This window comes from Musca domestica, unplaced genomic scaffold, assembly GCF_030504385.1.
Source record: "Musca domestica strain aabys unplaced genomic scaffold, Musca_domestica.polishedcontigs.V.1.1 12, whole genome shotgun sequence".
NCBI lineage: Eukaryota > Metazoa > Arthropoda > Insecta > Diptera > Muscidae > Musca > Musca domestica.
In genome coordinates this window covers 4,941,141-4,961,669 of record NW_026712155.1, presented here as the reverse complement: position 1 = coordinate 4,961,669, position 20,529 = coordinate 4,941,141, and the positions used below count along the sequence as shown (strand labels likewise).

The 20,529-nt window shown below is 32.9% G+C and overlaps 1 protein-coding gene across 6 annotated transcripts in view; it reads right to left on the bottom strand.

Annotated features, from left to right (window-relative positions):
• Positions 1-205: 205 nt before the first annotated feature.
• The window catches only part of LOC101889828 (protein Malvolio), a 33,272-nt gene continuing 12,948 nt past the window's right edge, over positions 206-20,529 (bottom strand). For 2 of the 6 annotated variants that reach the window (XM_011296144.3, XM_005188171.4), the window contains exons 6-12: positions 17,609-17,764; positions 17,338-17,496; positions 16,825-17,261; positions 16,548-16,663; positions 16,331-16,422; positions 13,962-14,032; positions 13,123-13,602 (exon numbers count right to left, since the gene is read on the bottom strand). In XM_011296144.3, coding sequence (XP_011294446.1) covers positions 13,518-13,602; positions 13,962-14,032; positions 16,331-16,422; positions 16,548-16,663; positions 16,825-17,261; positions 17,338-17,496; positions 17,609-17,764 — 1,116 coding nt within the window. In that variant the 3' untranslated portion in view covers positions 13,123-13,517. Of the gene's footprint in view, positions 1,652-5,380; positions 5,468-8,790; positions 9,181-9,543; positions 9,875-13,122; positions 13,603-13,961; positions 14,033-16,330; positions 16,423-16,547; positions 16,664-16,824; positions 17,262-17,337; positions 17,497-17,608; positions 17,765-20,529 lie in introns of those variants that run through there. The other 4 variants (XM_059118116.1, XM_059118118.1, XM_059118115.1 and 1 more) reach the window with 4 other exon arrangements.

Below are 20,529 nucleotides of genomic sequence, written 5' to 3'. Positions count from 1 at the left end.
TTAATTGGTTTTCCTATGACAGAAAGTAAAAAAGCTCGATTGGGCCGTACATGCGCCCTCTACTTGTTTATAAAAATCAAGTGTCAATTTTCATTTAAATTATCGATTTATCGTCTAAACCCATTTCCTATAAGGAGTTTTTGTAGAACTTTATGGTGGGAATAAATCAAAAGTTTTTTTTTTTATAGAAAACAATTTTTTAAAATATTATAATGCAGCATTTTATTGAAGAACAATATTCGGAAAATGAGAAGAGTATTGAAAGTTAAAAGAAAAAAAAAATATTGTAAAAGTATACATACTCATAATATAAACAGAGAGCAAAAATAAACATTTTTTTTAGAAAAAAATAAAAACATATGATAAACTTTTAAAAAACATTTGCCTTGTTTGTACATTAGCTATTAAAAAATTGATCCATTGAATATTGCACATTTCAATTATAATTTCATAACAAAAAATATATAATTGTAGGCATTATTTTAAGATCATTTCGATAGATCCAATTATAATACAAAATGGTATGAGGAAACAAAAAAAAACAATGAATATAATGCAATAGACTCCAAAAGATTTTGAAAAATTATAATTTTAATAAGTAACTTGTGGCAGTAAATCCATTTCTTTGAAATGTAATTTGGTTAGGATCAGCTGATTAAAGAATCAGCTGTTTTGTTAATTATTAACAAATAACAGGAACATTAGATTACATCCCAAAAGAAACTCATTTTTTACAAAATAAAATGTTTTCATTTATGTGCATAAATTTAAATATAAATTTCAAATGAAATTATGGCCAAATAATACTTTTTAAGACAATTTTCAAAAATACTTTTTTTTATAATTTTTTCAATTTTTTTTCTCCTGATAACATTTTTAAAACATTTTACAAATTTTTCAAAATCCTTTTCAAATCCTAAATGTTTCAAATACTTTCAACAAAATTTTCAAAATACTTTTTTTAATAATAACATGGAGTCGTTTGCTATATTCATTGTATTTTTTCCCTAATTTTCAATTAGACTACTTAAGTATTTATTAAATTAATCCTCAAGTCAATGGGCGGTTTTCAAAACAAATGTACAATTTTTAAAACTCGAACCTTTTGATAAGTATATATAAAAATTACAATTTTTTCTTTATTCAACACCATCACCACCTCCGACTCCAATGGCTTAAGGATTAACATTTAACTCTTATTTATTCTATGTTTACATGAGAGCTGTTTCTGTGTGTGTGTATGTCTGTGTTTGTTTTTTTTTTTTAACTTTGGTGTATATGAAAATTCCTAACATGATTTCCGATCTACATAGATCTTCTTTCTATACAACAATGATATTTTCAAATAATAAAAAAACAAAAACTATGTCTTTCTACGAATTTTGATTGGAATATTTGTCTGAGTGTCAATTTCAGTTGATGTTAGCTAAGAACGCTGCAGTGGTCGTTGTCATCTCCATGGCTGGAATGGAAAATGGGATGGACCTCAACATCACATCTGTATTGGTTTTGATGGAAATTTTGAAAATCTTCATCATTTGAATCGCTGTTACTGCTGCTGCAATCTTCCATTTCGGCGGTGCCACCGAGTAATGGCTACGCATCCTCTTCGTTGTTGATGTCAACCTCGGTATCAGGATTGGTGGATATTCTGTAAGAACAACAAAAAGAAGGTGAATTTTAATTATGTTTTATAGCATTGAATTTTAAAAAGTATAATTTTAGGTTAAAATGAAAACTTTGTGTTGTTCGTAAACTGACTGAGCACATTGAAGAAGCTTTCACCGGGAAAATATGGTTTGTAAAGAATATATATTTTTTTGTGTTCAAGCTTTTTATGTGGTGTTAGTCATTGTTTACAATTTTATCCAAGTTCATCAGAAGCTTTATTTAGTATAATGGAGTTAGTATAAGGCAAGCTTTTTTTGTTGTGCTAATCAAAGCAGGGTTGCCGTTTAAATTTGTTGCTACCCCTATTTAAACTTAATGGCGACAATCGACCAAAATTGTAATATCTCTGGAAACAAGAACTGTCTAACGCCTTCTGACCATTTAAGGAAAGTTGTAACTACATACAAATCTAATAGGTCGATTTTACAAGGGTTTAATGTGAAATGAACGCACACCATGTGCTGTCGTCGTTACTCATGATTGGGTAATGATAAAGTTATTATTTTTTTTTCCATATGTTTTCAATGACAAAGCCAGTAGAATATTTAATTTTTTGAAATACACTCTGGGGGAAATGCTTTTTTCAGAAACGTTAAAGAAGTAAAAAGTAAAAATAAGATGGTAGTCTTGCAAATTCTGCATTATCTTATATCTATCTAAAATATTTGCTTCTTTATGGTTAACAGGCATGGATTTTCTGTTAAAAAATGTAAAAATTTATGTAAGCGTAGTTGATTCTCATTCGGGATCGAATATTTTTCTATGCTACTGGTAATGGAAAAGGTAGTTTGTTCACAAAACGTAGTAATGGGCAATTCGGTTTATGTGGCGCCCAAATGTTTGATGGATTATTATGTTGTACTTCATTACCTACGCCATAAGTGAAAAGTGAAAGTCCCTAAATAAGGATACTTAAGTCGAATTTCAACGCCTCTTTTTATTATATTCGAATATGGTACATGTAGCAAAGTCGACTTTTCGTAATAGATTGTGAAACCAATTGATTTGGTCATACATGTCAAAAAATGCAATGCTTTACCAAATTTCAAATTCAAATCTTCTTTGAAAATTCAAAATAAACAATCAATTCTAACTAAAACAAAATCCTCAGCTGTTGAAAACAGCAAAATTTAAGGTGTAGACGATTGGGTGTAGCCCCCATATAAGGATGCAGATTTTCGATATTTCCACATAAATGCGATGTTATAAGGCAGTTAGAGTATGTAAAACCTTATGCTGAAAAAAATGCTCAACATAGGTCTTTTTGGAAAATTCGTTTGGAAAATTGTACAGTATAAGTCAATTATTAGGTTTATAAGTCAGTGCGATTTAATAATTCGAAATCATAATAAATAGAATCCCTCTTTAAATTTAGGTCCAGGAATGGCTTCCATATAACGATATCGTAAAATTGTAGATTTTTCAAAGTTCCTACTCATAAAATTCACATAAAAGAACTGGTCGTTGACGACAATTTTTGGAAATTCTCAAAAAATAATCGGCCTATGCTTTTAAATGTTAACAAACTTGAAATAAATATGATAAAAAAATATTATTATAATCAAAGTTTTGGGCTAATAAGGATGTTCCCCTTGCCATTTAATCTCATAAATGGCTCCACTATTTTCCATAGGGAGAAAATCTGTATATCCCATCATTTGGACTAGATCTAATATTGAGAAAAATATTTGGATATGCGGAAATCGGATACTGATTTCACATTTCCAAAAGTTATTATTATTGATTATTCAGAAAATTTTTGAAAAGGTTTAGGTGGTCTAGAACGACTTCGTCCACCTACGCCCTGGTCTTTGCCTTATAGAAATGCTCTTCGCTTTACATGAGATATATGATTTTAATGAACTTTAGTCCCAAGCTTAGAACTCGATCTATGTTTACTAAAAATATTACAATGTCCAAGATAGAAACAAATAGCATACTCCTTTCTAATGTCGTAATCATAAATCCATTTCAGAACCGTTTTGGGTGTCATCTAGAAAAATTAACGTTTCCATGTAAAATACACGAGAATTTGCATAACGTAGTTATTTCGGAGATTGCACGGTCCACCAGAACCCCCCAACCCGCGTATATCCTGACTTCCTTCGGGAAAATTCGTGGATCGACTCTAATTGCTCTGAAATGGATTATTCCCAAAGAGACATAATTAGGCCTTGTGCAATGAGCCATATTTTTGGCGATATCAAAAAATCACCTTTTATATATGACTAAAGGGTAATTTTTTAGCTATTAACTTTTTGGCAACATTGCCTTAAACAGCATCACTCACGTGTTTTGCTTCAGTGTCAAATATCTTCAGTTTGGTCTATAATTTAACCTTTAATCGTCTTACAAATGAACAGCGATTACAAATCATTGAGTTGTAGTATAAAAATGCCTACTCCGTCAATAAACTTAATCGCGAGCTTCTTCCACATTAAGCTAGTCTAATTTTTGGCTCAATGGGTACGTAAAAAAGCAACATTGTCAATTTTGGAATGAAGAGCAAGCAGAAGCATTGCAAATGCTATGAATGAATTCCGAAAAAGCCACAGTTTTGTGTGGCAAAATGGCATCATTAGACCATACTTGTTTAAACATGCCGCGAATCGTAATGTAACTGTGAATGATGAGCGCTACTGTGAGATGATATCCATCTTTTTTGTCCAAAATTAAAGACCGGAGCCGCATGCCATGCAGTACGCCTAATAATGGACTTATTAAAAGCCTAGTTCGATAATCATCTTATTTGACGTTCGGCTCGTCTGCATAGACATGAGTTTTAACATAGCCCCACAAAATGGCCACCTAGATTGTGCGATTAGACTATTTTGTGGGGCTATGTTAAAACTCATGTCTATGCAGACGAGCCGGCTTGACTCATTGAAAGACGTCATTGAAACATTTATTCGCGAAAACCCGGTATAAGAGTTGGAAAAAGTCTGCCAAAATTGGGCTAAGTAGATGGACCATTTGAGGCGCAGTCGCGGGCAACATTTATGTATATGTATCTTCAAACATTAAATTACATGGATCATACTCTCAATTCAAATAAAGATGTTGTTTTTGTCTTCTTCTTTCGCCAAGCCCATGCAGCCATATATAGGGGTATCGGTGCAATTTTTGTAAAAAAGTAGCTTCGTTTAGAATTTATTTTTTTCCCTTATTCAAGGAAACAATAAATTAGACACCTGATGTTTCTTCCTTTCTAGGGGGAACGTTATGAGTCTTATTTATCTGATTTAAACTTTCTTTCATTCCAATATATATTTTTCCTATCCTAACAAAGTAGGTCTGTTTTGATATTATTAAAAGTAAACTGGTTTAGAGCCTAACTAATTTTGAAATATCAATAAAATTTCATCTAAAAAAATTTCATCTGATATTTTTTACTTTTATTCAATAAATAATAATCAGAATAATTTTCGCATAAATTCTTATTATAACAAAATTCCAAATCTCATTTAAATGTCTATCGACTCTCTTGCTGGTCATTACTGATATAAACCGTTCAACAATGTTGTTCAAATATAAAAGCATTACCTTAACGATCATACTTACGCTATTTTTAACAATAAAATATATACATATTTACCAAATTATACAAGACATTATACAGGACTACAAATCAAATAAAAACTACTAATCTATAGACAAATGTTTTTGCAAACTTACAATTCAAACTACAAAAGAAAATGAAAGACAACACTACAATACAACTAAAAAAATAGTATATTTATTTTTATTTCATTCAGCAATTGTTTACAAACTTTAATCAAATAATTCATAAGCAGGGCTATAAAAAAGGAACAAAAACAATTACATATCAACTTTTTGGATAAAAACAAATAACTCAAAAATTAAAAAAATACATTTAAATGAAAATTCAAAAATTTGTAAAAGCATAACAAATGGAACTACGTTTATCTTTTGGGGGAAAAAAGTTAAGAGATTGGAAAGACATAAATTGAAGCAAAAGAAGACAAAAAACAGAAAATGTGTGTGAACATATTTTTGGACAAAGTTACATGAATATATACATATGTGAGAATCACTCTATGAATAATTATAACCCAAATCCTATGTCTATTGTTTATCAATTTTTTTTTAATTTTTCATAATTTTCCAATGTAAAAGTGTAAATAAAAGTGTAAATTTTAAATCCGCGGCATAAGCTGAGCCTTAAAATGACCATGTGCCAAAAACCTATAAAAACAGTCAACTCATTGGCGAACCTGAATTTCATACTGATCCAAAATGACGTTAGCATTCAAAATCAAAGCCAAATATGATTAATTTTATTACATCCAGTCAGTTTCGGTTAACTCAAGTTTCAAAAAAAAAAAAAAAAGCCTTAAAGATTTTTGCAACTCACGGAAATTTTTTAAGGTCGTCGAATGAATAAAAATTTGCTATTTTTACATTTTACCCAGCATTTTTGCAAGTATATGTTCCACACATAAGTCTTACAAAAATCAAATTAAGAAAACCAGCTCGGTTACAAGTTGAAGCTTACGCTTAACAGCACTCTGCCTCGGTAGTTTCGCTTTATCGGCTACTGCCTAATAAGGAACTGGTGGATTTGAGATCTTCCCAAATTAGTTGTCTTAACTGTCCTCTTCAAATACTAATAGACTCAGTTTGACTTGCTTGGAGCGATAGTCGTCATCTGTGTGGCTGAAGTTCATGGAGGACAACCAGTTATATCGAGACTCTCCCACCAGATCTGCTGACTGTCCGCGACTGCTCCACTATTCTAATATATCTATTGGGCGCTCCACTATTCTCTACCTATGGACGTGTCCGTTAGCAATCAGCTATGCTCCCCGTTAAAAACTTGTCTAAAATTATCAGAATATCTTATCCTCAGATATCGCCAAATTATAGACATTCACTCAAAAGAATGTGAGCAGGACCTGACCAATAATTTATAGGATTTCATGGGGCGATTCCGAATACTAGATCTACATTCCACTTATTTCATAACCTATTATACGGCCAATTCTTTTGAAAAGTGGAACTGAAACTTTCGCTATAGGAGGGCTTTATCATAAAAGGGACCTACGCTTAACCTTTTCTGCAGCGGCGGTTAATATAATCATGGAAACTGGAAAATGTCAAATTAAAATTAATTTTGTTGGAAAATTAGTCTAAAAGCTTTGAAAAACTCCAAATCTGGGGGATCCGTTATATGGGGGCAATGCTATTTAGTGAATCCATTGTGAATACTTCATTGCTGAAAGATATCCTACATACTAAGAACCCAAATTACAGGCAATTATGTTGAAGAAATTAACCTGAAACTCTTGAAATACCGAATATGAAGAAGTGCAGCATTATGGTACCTATACCTAATAGTAGACCCATATTGAAAATTTCCTATAATAAAAGATTTATATCCTCTGAGAAGCTTACATGCCAAATAAACAATTATTTGTCTGGAAAATGATCATAAGAACTTCAAAATCATTCGAATTCAAAGATGCGACAGCTTCAAATAGTGAACCCATATTATTTTTTTTGGCAGAATAAGATTCAACATACTGAAAGGGAATCAGGAATATCAAATCACAGTTCCTTCTGATAAAAACTCCACAATTTCGGAATCGGACTGTTATATGGCGCCTGTACCGAAAAGTGTGTCAATAGGTCCCAATTTCAAATCTAATTAAAAAGCTCTGAATGAAATAATGTGGTATCCATCTTGATTTCAACTGACAGATAAGGCGGACATTGCTAAATCGAATTAGAATTCTATGCCGATCGTAGGTTAGGTTAGTATCAGACTCAAAACTCCAGGAAGTGCAAATGGAATGACAAATTCCATTTCCAATTTGTGGGTATAACAGAAATGCCCAACATTTGGATGTTATTTGCGGACAGAAGGAAACTTTCTACTTTAGAGTCGGGTACCGAATGTGTTCGCATCAGAGTTCCAAGATGCTGGTTGAAATCGAGTTGACATTGAAATTTGCCAGAATTCGAGTGTACTCCATTAAGCTCTGTCAATTAAATTTTTCTCGTATCGAGTGGAAGTAAAATGCACTCAAAAACGAGCTGCATTGTCGCCTATCCAAAAAGTACTGTTATTTTTCCTCTCGATTTCACTCTTTTTCGAACATTTTGACTCCCAATTCTACTTTTCACAATTACCCACAAAAAACAAAGGAGTGGAGAAAAAACTTGTTGCAAAACTCTTGGAGTACAACAGTAAAAGGTACTTCTATATTGATAGAGCTTACACCGGACCATATATTTTTCCAGTACAACATTCACGGAAAGCATTTTCCTCGAGAGACTATTCCTCCCATCAGGAAAAAAAATTAGTGAAGATGTCAATGCGAAGGGGGTTTCTTTCATACCTTTTGCAAACTATGCTGAGCTCTCGTGAAAAAAAATTCCGCACGGAACTCTAATTCATGGTTGGGTTGAATGTCATTTTATAAATACTGTATCAAATATAAGGATTATACCAATACGAATCGAATGTTGAGCTTTCGTGGAGAAAAATTCCGCATGGAACTCTTATTCATGGTTGGGTTGAATGTCATTATATAAAGACTACATCAAATGTAAGGACTACAAATGAAACAGATGGGGATTCACATGTGGGAATTATTGACACACAATTATCCCAGTTCGGATCGAATGTTGAGCTTTCGTGGAGAAAAATTCCGCACGGAATTCTTATTCATGATTGGGCCGAATGTCATTATATAAAGACTGCATCAATTATAACATATGAAACTAGAAGGGGATTCACATGTGGGGAATTGGTTTTGGTTTATATTTTATTAAGCACGTAGAGACTATATATAAAATAAAATTCAAATCGGAATGGCGATACTTCTTTAACTTGTCTCAATCTGTCGTAAATCTTCTAAGCCAGATACAAATGTACACATACACACTTATTTGCAGCTAAGTATAAATAATTTCGATATCACAAGTTTTGATTGTCCTAAGTATATTACCTACTCTATCTAATAGCTATGAAGATTTATAGACAGAATGCAAAATTTCTGCTCTGAGAGATACTAAAATTCCACTCAAAAAAATAAATCAAATCTCATTTAATGGCCGGGATGGGGTGGATGGGTGAATTAAAACCACATTAAACCAAATATTCAACTATTTATTAACAAAATGTAATAATAATTAGATTTTAAATAAAGTTACAACTAAAAAAAATAATAATTAAGTACCCCAATATTACAACTATGTATGTAAGTTTATGTATATTTATAATATGTGAAAGGACAAGGAACGGAAGCAAAGAGAGTGATTTTTTTTTGTAAAACAGAAAAGGAAATTCTCTAAGTATGTAGGTGCGAGTAAAACAACGTTTTTTATACAGAGAAAATATAAATTTGTGTTTTTTTTTGTAATAAATTATTAAATAAATAATCACAAGAAGAAAAAAGAATAATAAATAAAAAATATTTTTTTTAATAATTTCGATATGATAACGAGAATACCGGTATGCCGCTGTCATGTAACGACAATTCACTGTACAGACACACCAGATAAAGGCATTATTTTATGTCAGGATCCATGGAATTTGTTGGGTTTGGTATATGTTGCATTGATGAGGTTTATGAGTATTTTATTGCCATGTATGATGAGTGGTCGATAAAGCCATTATTGTTATTAACAAATTTAGCAATTTAGCATCCATGATGATTGATTCCGTTGTTAAGTCCCAGACAAAAAAATTATGTTTCAATGTTAGATTTCCATTTCGAATGATTTCATTTCACGTTTTAGAAAAAGCCCCAATTATATGTGTTTTTTTTTTTTTGTTGTTATAATTGATTTCAATTAAAATTTGAAATTAGTTGGGTTTTCCATCATCATTGTCATTACGATCCATTTGTTTTTCAATGGCACGTGGCAGCATCAAGTCCAGATGATTTATTAGCAATAAATGATGTTTTTTTTTTTTCGATATAACGACGATATTGAAAATATAGAAAAATCAATTTAAATCCACATAAGTTCTCTTTTTTGCTTTCAAAAGGGTTTAATTTGTTTCCAACAACAACATACATTGATTAGAGACACTTGTGTTTTTATTATTTCATCATCTGGCTACAGTTTTTGTTTTTGTTTTGACCATAAAATATTGTTGGTTAGATTAAAGTAGAATGATATCGGGACGTTCGACTAGCACTTTTGGAAACTTTGCAAATTGTAGGATATACTTTTTGTTGTTATTAAGTTTCCAACCAAAATGCCACAAAAACACAAATAACAATTTATATTTTTTTATTTTGTTGTTAATCAAAACAAATATTTTTTGGTGGGGTGGGGGAAATTTTGGCATTGTGAGTTTATCAATTTCGTAATTATTTAATTTCCAAGAATTGTGTTTGCCAAAAAATACCAGGTGTTGAGAGATTGGTTTGTCCATTTTCCAAAATGTTTTTTTTTTTCAATTCCATTGTGATTAGTGCAATTTTGAATTTTAATTTAGCAGTAGTTTGTTTGGCCAAATTATAACACCAATCAATTGGGTTGGGAAAGCACACACACACACCAAAATACCAACAGATACAGAACAGAAAAACAGCAGTACAGAAATTAAATTAAAAAAATTATAGATGACATGAAACGGAAAACAGAGAAATATGTTTTTAATTAATTCAAATTTTTTATATAAATATTATTACACACACACAAAATACAAATTTTAAACAAAACAACCAAAACCATTGCACAATTATTTCAAAACACAGCCAAATAATGTACATAAATAAAAAACACGGAAGAAATACTTAGAAATCAAAATATTTAAAACATAAAGTCTATTTACAAGTATCTGCCTTCATATGTTTCTCCAGTGCCCACTTGACTTTTCCAGTAAGACAGATTTTCAATAATTCTCATGCATAAACTTCATGTGTTTCACCGACTTATTTGCAACATGCATATCAAATTGAAAAAAACTTTACTGAATGGTCACATACAAAGAGGATGCCCAAGAGAGTATTACTTCATAACCACAGATTTTTTATATTATGTCAAGATCCAAAGTTATATAAATCTTCCTGATCGATCCTAGACCCATGTTCCAAATTAAAAAAATAAAAAAAAAAAAACAATGAATAGGGTTTATCGAATGGGGCAGATTCCGATATTAATTATTCAAAAGACAGTGATGCATGGAGAGACTAAAAGACAACGAAACGCGGTGCAAGGTATCAAAACAAATATGGCTAGACATCTCCTAGCGTGGAACCTCGCCTCTACTACTCATGAATAAATCAATGTTACGAATAACAACAGACTCTAACTCTAACGTCGAATATTGCAAGCTGTGTGAGCATGAGGAAGAGAATAAAACGATTTAACACCTTTTATGCCACTGCCTTGCTCCGTTAAAGCAAATACTACAAGCTAAGGAGGAACATTCGACTCATAAACTCAGTGGGCATTCAGACACGGATCCCTTCGACATCTATCCATCCTTTCTAATTCTCTACGAAGATCTATCTCGGTTCATTTTTCTCAAGTTTTATTACTTCTTCCTCTTCCTTTTCACGAAGGAAAAGGAAGGAACTTCAATTGTAACTTCACATCCTTTAACCATAACCTATCATATGTAATCAATTATCCAGGATTCTGTTCTTCTTATTTTGTGTAAAAAAAAATGTGGCCGACTCTATGGGTCTGCAGTATCGAATGGAAAACGATCCATTGAAATTTTCGTCATGTCAAAGGAGGTCTCTGTTGTGACCAACCACGGTGGCTTTGAGTAATATTTCTCGGGAAAAATAACAACTAACAACTAAGCTTCGACAATGGAAATGGAAATTGACAACCATTTCACAGCTACCTTTCACATGAGACTACTAATTCAGATGGAAAAAATGTAAATACATAAAAATGTTTAGGGGGCTCTTCTTTACATAGTCATAGCAGATTATTATTCGACCTTTCACGAAGGGTGTGCTCCTTGGAATAAGTCAGTAGAATGCTTCCAATATTCTGTGGAATAACACTGAAATTGTAGCTCTTGTCAATAAAACTTAAACCCCAAGTCAGAATTATATAGTAGAAACTATTTGTGAACAGAGAAAATATAAAAATTTTCCTTAAGGAGCTTGCAGATTACCCAGCGTCAATTTTTAAGAAAGTATTTACAAGGCTACTCTGATAGAAAAAAACATTTCTCAAAAAGGTTCACAACCGATACAGCCGCTGACCGAAACTGGGATGTTCTTGTTTCTTATCTATTCGGTATCGTAGAACCCACTGCCCTGAGTATCGTAGAACATCCAGACCTGTCAGAATGCTGTTCTGAGAACTACGACGGTTTGCCTATTCATAACACCCATTGAAGTTCATATACTTTCGTTGCAGTACCTAACCCGTGGTAGTCAACAAAACCATCTTATGGTGGCTGCAGCTCTTGCTGACACACAAAAGTCCCCAAAAGGACCAGAGACAAAAAGATTGTAAAGAAGCAAAGAAAGGCCATGATTTGCTGGTTGACCAATGAAATTAATATTCTATATATCATTTTAGGTCACAAATAGGTGAAGGAATCTAAAAGGAAATATCCTTTCCAACAAGTTGCCATCCAGAGCAGGAAAGCTGCTGCTCTTTTCTAATTTTTCCGACGGAGACTTTTTGAAATTGGAAAAAGCTTTAAGTCTCTGCTAAAGCTTGAATAATCTAAAAACTAAAAATCTAAAAAACTCCACGGTATTCCGCCAAATAGCCATTTGGAAAAAAATGGAAGTGCAAAAAACTTTAAAAATAAGAAAATTGTAAAAAAGCTTGAGGCAATTTAAAAAAAAAACCTTCTCTACCAACTATGGTACAAGAATACAGGAGAATGCATCTATAAGATGCCGTTAGATAATAATCTTTTTAGTCTTTTTTTCAACCTTTTTATACATTCAAAAATTTTCTATTCTTTCATAAAAAGCTGAACAATCTAACAACCAAAAAAGTAAATTTCTCAATAGGCTCATACTGAACTAATTGGTTATATTCAGAGGTTTTCTAAACGCACAGAACTATTCAGAACTAACTTCTGGAACTGCTAACTTTTTAATTTTAGTTATTCTCTTTGTAGACGCCAGTTTTGTTAAATAAAATATAATACATTTATATAAGGACCCTTAAGGACAGATGCGCTCCGTAAATTCTTATTTTATTATCCTTATTCATTATTTTAGGTAGAAGAATAAAGCGCAAAAACAGTCGAATTCAAATGTCACTCTAGCAGATCATTATTATTTTACCAAATGGCTAAAATAAGTATGACTCTGTCTTATCAACATTTCCCAACTTTTGTGAATTGTGTGTTAAAACTTTGATATCCGTAACCCATTTTTGTACTAAGGAAATTGAGACTTATTTATTTTTTCCAAAACATATGAAACCCATTACAAAAATAAAAGATATTAATAAAAAACACAACTCAAATGATGATACAGATGGTTAATTAAAATTACGATTATAATATTTTGTACTTAATTCCATATACATAAAGCACATTTATACAAAGCGGTTATAAATATATAAATTATCACAATATGATATTACCTAGAGGTTATTTACAATGCTACAGTACTTTTTTGTATATCTTTTTATATTCTTACATATGTATGTTGTATATAAATATTAGCATATTTTATTAAATATTAACAAAATTAAAAACAAATGAAACATAACATAAAATATAATAATTAACAATTGTTTGTTATTTACAACATTTTTTTTTATTAATTATGTGTATTTGGTTTATTGTCTATTACATTTGGGTGGTTATTTAGTGTTGTTTTCTAGGGCTAAATAAGCGTTGGAGTTTTATGTTTTTGTTATTATTGGGATTATTGGATTTTTTCCGATACGGTGATAATGGGAGGTGGTAGACTGTTAGGTATATTTGCATTTACAATTTCTATTGAAACACCACTGTTAGAAGAAATAAGGACGAAGGAAAATTCGGGGTAGGAAATTTTCCCGAAAGTTAAATTAAAATTAGTAAATATTAAAAAGAGGTTGATTAGGATACATTCAGAGAAAGCATCTGATAGAAAAGACATACCAAAACGGAAGAAGAAGATAGTTTGAAGGGAGTAAATATTTGATTTTAAGATAGTTGAGATTCTTGAGGATAGTTGAACAATGGTGCAAGGAATTTAAATAAAAATAAAAAAGTTGTGCATTGTTAGAGATTCAACAGGGGTGCATCATGCTCAGCCAGATTTGTTTTGTGTGCATAGTTTTTTTTAATAGAAGTTGTTTTGGTGTTTGGTGCATTTGAAACTTACCTTGCATATGTGGAATTGGCATTCTTTATTGAGAAACTATTCTGACTTGGAAGTACCCACTTTTGGACCCACTGTAATTAAGGGAAAAATAAATTAATAAACGCTTTTTTAAAAAGATGTTACAAAGCTGAATAAATTAAGGCCAGTCAAGTTCAAAAGAAAAATTCCCTGTAAAATTAAAACACTTTCTCAGTTGCCCTTCATGGTGTCGATGTTCGCCGTAATATAATACAAGCATATCGATAAAAACGTCACCGACCTCGACTTTATTGAGAGCTTATATTATGGCCTTTCAAAGGTTTGAAGAAATACATTGCCGTATAAATAAGTACAGGGTGAGATGAAGCCACGCGCGCGAAAGCTAAGCCAACTGTGCGAAAGCTGTTAAAATTACTCCAGTGACAGCTCATTATATTGTTTACAAGCGTACAAAAGTATTTTGGTGAGAATTTTCCAAAAAAAGTTATTCGTGATGGAGTTCAAGGGTAATTTCTTTATATTTGGCTGGAAAACCACAAGTGGCTATCGTTAGAGCACTCCAACATTTAAATGTGAATAAATCTTTTGTGTCTCGTACCATCGCTCGTTACCGTGGTTCTGGTAGCCCGACGTCAAGGAAGTGGACAGAAGAAAACAGCAACATCAGCAGAAATGGTTCGAAAAGTAAAGAAGCGACTTGATCGAAACCCGCATTGCAGTGGCCGAAAAAATGGCTCGTGAGCTGAACATATCGCAATATTCCATTCGGCAAATATTGAAAAATGAACTCGGGGTAAAGCCATTGAAATTCCAAAAGTGCAAGAACGGAAAGAAAATAGACTCAAAAGAACGAAAGAGTTGCTTCGCTTGGCCGAAAGTGGTGAACTGTCGAATTTGGTTTTCTCCGGTAGGTAAACAAACAAAATTATCGTGTATACTTGCCAAAGAGGTCAGCTGAAGATGTGCAACTTCGGCCACCAGAAATCAAGCGCCGGCCATGGTGTGGGCCGCCATAACAGCCGATGTTTGCTGTCCACTCGTATTAATCGATTAAATGCCGAAATTTATCGCGAAGAATGGTAACAAAATGAGGTTCCTCGCTTCATTTCCCGCGCACAATGGTCACCGAAATCTCCGTATACCAATCCGTTGGATAATTGTGTCCGGAGTATTTTGGAAAGCAAGGTTGGCACTAAAAAATACCAAAATGTCGATCACCTCAAGCAAGCGCTACGCCGAGAATAGGACAAAATACCGCAGAGCAACATTCGGGCAGCGTGTGACGGTTTCATTGGCCGTTTGAAGGCAATAATTCGTGCAAACGTGACCAATTCGAACAAATCTAAACTTATTCTAAAATTTGATGCTATTTCCGACATTTATTGCTTTCATTCAATAAAATTTAAAAAGATGTAAAAATTATGGCGTTTGACCTAGATGCAGTTTTTTTATCTCATCCTGTTTATCAAGTGCAAAGGAGTGGGGCAAACTTCTTCGCCGGAAATTTTATTTTTATTTATTTGATTGTCAATTAATGCAGTTACCTACCCAATGGACGGTTCCTAACTTCTATACATGACTACTTTATGTATTAGACTCTGGAAAAAAAATGTCTTTTCATTTCCTTTCTTTGATTATTTTACCTTGAAAGGTTAAATAAGCGCCAGATATTCCGTATCGCAAAGCTTTAAAACAAAGTAGCCAGCCCAAGCATTAAATCATAGATTTCTGCAATAAATATTCCTCACTTGAATTCTGATAACAATTTAAGTATTCATTCGTTGAAGTTTTTCTTTTCGAATAATTTTTTTATATACACCTGTCAATTTAAATGACAAATTTCAAATCTTCAATCTAAATACTTTGTAATGTTGTGATATACAACCGAAACGAGAAGATAAAGTTAAATTATAAAGAATTTGTTATCTGTCTACGTGATTGCTGGCCGGCAAATGTGCAAATGTGTAATACCAGAAATATGAAGGTTGTGCACATATTGATATCAATTAGCACGTTAGTTTAATCAACATTTCGAGACTGAACTTGTCAAATGGATTTAAAGTAGCTGATTTCTGACTAATATGTAGGAGTAGGAGGAAACCCCCTTGATGTGTTAAGAAGGAGGGTACTGATAAAAAGAACCCTTATAACATTTCATTTATTTTGCTTAGAAACAGTAAAAAATTAAAAAGAAGAAATTATTTAAGTTAATCAAACAATTTCGTTGAAGAATTAATCCGGCATAAATGTCATACAAAAAAGGATTTTTTTCGAGAGAATTATCAGGGGACTTTACAATACGTTTTCTTTTATGAAAAGTCTTATTTTTGTACTTCCGTCAGTTATTAAGTTAAGGAATATAAATGATATTTTTGTCGAAATAAACTTACCCGATTATTCATAAAGCATTTATTGCCCATACACGCTATCATATGTATCACAAGGTATAAATTAAATAATAAATATAAAATGGCAAATATACCTGTAATGAAAGAGAACAAAATTAATTTTTTGAAAAAAGTTTTCGAAATAAAATATAGATCACTTGGTACATTATATAGTATATCAAGCAAGGGCTACGTATTCAATTATTTCATTAATACTTACACACTACAGCTAAAACGCCTCCTTCAATACTTAAAGCTTCAACTTGATTTATAACAAAATATAAATTAACAGCTATAACAACTACAGTTAATAAAATCGAGATAATTTTATTGCCTCTGTAAAGAAAAAAATAATATATTATTAATGAATGCATCGATAATAATTAAATTTTCTAGTTAATTGTTGAAAAAATCCCCTCACGTTTTCAAATATTTAAAAAAAAAAACATTAACTATAAATTTTAATTTCGCAAACTGTTTCCCCCAACAACACTTACACTCCATTAACAAATTCACCCATAATTGCTGAACACGATGTAAATGCAATGGTTGGTATGGCAGCAAATGGCAATTGCAATGACATGACAGCATTCAAAATATCATTCATATTAGTTAGATCTTCCATGCGACTGAAGAATGCCAAAAAGAAGGTGGGTATGATGGCAATGAGACGGGTGAATAGAACACGACGCCATCTGGGCCATTGGAGATTGAGGAAACCTTCCATTGAAAACTGGCCAGCGTAGGTGCCAGTCATTGTGGAACTTTGACCGGCTGCCAAAATACCAACACCCCATATGTACATGGCTGCAGCACCAAATGTACAGCCCAAAAACAGACCACCTTTATACAAATCAGCATCAATGATTTCGGTGTTATTGCCAAATGAATGGACGGCATCCTCATACATGGGTTGGTTTTCGCAGACTTGTAACTGTTGGAAAATTGCATAGAAAAAAACAGAGACATTTAATTAAACAATTCCTGCAAATCATGTCGTTTGTACTTACCACATCAGCGTTGGTTTTACCAAACATACCATGGGCAAATACGGCCACAACAAACAAATTGATAATAAAGGAAACGAATAGAGCCACAGAGGCTTCAATGAAAAAATAAAAATTGGCTTCACGCACTTTGGTTGGCTGGCGACGATCAACATCACGAGACTGTAAAGAGCAATGAAATATAAAATTAGAATATTTATTTTTTTTAAAATAATCGTTGGGTATGGCATTAAAGCCACCATAATTTCGTGGCATTTATATTTGTCGTTCATACCTTAACCAAAGCGGAATGCAAGTAAAGATTATGTGGCATAATAACAGCACCCACTACGCCTACTGCCTGCAGCAAAACTTGTGAGTTGCAATCCGTACACCATGGTATAAACATACCCTCCAGGACTTCACCTTGATTGGGAGCCGATACAACGTACTGGAAAAGAAGTGAAGCGATATTAAACAATTAAAAAAATCCTAAAAATTATATATTAAGGAGTAAAAGCAAGTCCCATTTTTTAAATAAATCTATTGACACTATGAATGCGAAATAGAGACAGGTTTCTAGATCCCCAAATAATCAACATCTTCACAACACTAGCAAGTTCATTAGGGCCATATTAAGCTGTCTTTTTTAAATCAAATCTTATTCCTAAATTCAGGAAATGTCATAAATTATTTATTTAAAACTTTAAATTTTCCAGGCAATTTTTATATTTTCAAGTCATATAAAGCCCAAAAGTAAATATTCACGTTGACGGTAAATCCCGGTTTGTGACATTTATAAAATCAGTTAAAGAAAATATGTGACACAAGTGTCATAAATCAAACAAAACTACTGGCTAATTATCTCAAGTGTACTCTTCTTTGCCACGAGAAGAGGAAACAGTGTCGCCGTAAACAAAACATTCACACCCACTCTAAATATTTGAGCAATAAATGAAGATGATTGTGAGACACATATACATGATGATATAGTAGTGTACATGTTTACATTATATGCAGATAACTAATGTGATGAATTTAGAATTGTTTTTTTTATGGTGGAAAGGAAAAAAACGAAAACGAAGAATAACTGTAAATGAAGGTCAACATGACGCCAATGTAACCGTTAATATTCTTTAGAGGTTGTTTGGTTTGTTCATTGCAGTAATGATAGGCAAAAGACAAGCAGTAAATGGGGGTTGTATTTAGGCGTTAACGACAACTTTAGACCCTACAAACCGTTTGACCTGAATTTAAAGGTGCGCACTATAACTCTCGAAGGAAGTATCCGATTTGAACCAAACTTGGTGCATCGTAATATTATTGTGAAACTTAGATCGAGGTCGAAAATTGGCAATATCCGTCCATTCCTTCTGGTAAAAAATGTACAAGCTGTTTGGAATGTTTGTCCCAAACCATTGAGGGCCTTGGTCAGACAAATTACATTAATTAGATTAGATTAATCTAGATGCTTCAGATTGTTGTAATTTCTAAGCCACTCGTCCGGCAGCTGTTAAAATGATTCCAGTGACAGCTCATTATATTGTTTACCAGCGAACAAAAGCATTTTGGTGAGAATTTTGCAGAAAAAAAGTTATTCGTGAAGGAATTCAAGCGTGATAGTGTGATTTCTTTATATTTGGCTGGAAAACCACAAGTGGCTATCGCTAGAGCACACCAGCATTTAAATATGAACAAATCTTTTGTGTCTCGTACCATCGCTCGTTACCGTGATACTGGCGCCGTAGCCCGACGTCAAGGTATTGGACGAAAGAACTTACACCTCAACAGAAAGAAAATAGACTCAAAAGAGCTATGGAGTTGTTTCGCTTGGCCGAAAGTTGTGAACTGCCGAATTTGGTTTTCTCCGATGAAAAAACATTCGTTGTCCAGCAGTTTGTAAACAAACAAAATGATCGTGTTTACTTGCCAAAGAGGTTAGCTGAAAAAGTGCACCTTCGGTTGGCCACCAGAACTCAAGCGCCGGCCATGGTGATGGTGTGGGTTGCCATAACAGCCGATGGTCGTTCTCCGCTCGTATTAATCGACCGTGGCATCAGAATAAATGCCGAATATTATAGCGAAAATGTTCTGGAGGGTGTATTTAAGCCTTTGGCACGCAAACATTTTGGCCGCAGACCTTGGACATTCCAGCAAGACTCAGCACGCGCCACCCAAGAATGGTTACAAAATGAGATTCCTCGCTTCATTTCCAGCGCACAATGGCCACCAAAATCTCCGGATACCAATCCGTTGGACTATTGTGTCTGTATTGTTTTGGAAAGCAAGCTTGGCACTAAAAAATACCAAAGGGTCGTTCACCTCAAGCCAGCGCTTTGCCGGGAACGGGCCAAAATGCCGCAGGACAGCATTCGGCAGCGTGTGAAGGTTTCATTGGCCTTTTGAAGGCCATAATTCGTGCCAAAGGTGACCATCTAAACTTATTCTAAAATTTGATGCTATTTCCGACATTTTTCGATTTCATTTAATAAAAATTCAAAAACAAAATGTAAAAATAATGGTGTTTGACAGTTTTTTTATCTCACCCTGTAGTTAGTAAATTACTCACATGTTACATTTGTTTGACTAAAAGTAAATATTATCTGTACCGCAAAATGCTGTATAGTTTGTAAAAACAAACAATAGATAAGAGTGCTTCACATGTACGTACGTGTGATGAATATAAATTTAAATAAATATGTCGCATTCTGTGATATATATTTTTTTTGCTTTCACTGAGTCAACATAGCAAGAAGGCAAATATGAAAAATTCTGCAGTGAGTAAACAACAGCTTTTCCTGGAAATTTTCAAACAAGTGCAAGGTAAAACCCCTATGGGAAAAAAGTACAAGAGACAGACTAATGCAATATTTGCATTATTGAGAAGTGCGGCATAATTTAATTGACGGCTAATGAAAATGTGCGTGTAATCTGAGGCTAAACAAAATTAATATTTCGGATTAATTGCTTTAAAATATATATTAAAAATATCTTTACTTGGGACTTTCGACTAAAACAAGCATTCATGTATTACTTATAGTATTGAGCTCTGGACTCGATATTCCTTGATTTAGGGACTGTTTCTATATGACGATACTAAAGTAAACCGGTTAAAAATAATTGCTCTATTCCAGTACCTACAATAATCTTCTAGTTTTGTAATTTTCTCAGTTATCATAAAGGGAAAACCGTCAGGGTCATTGTGGTAGAAACTTT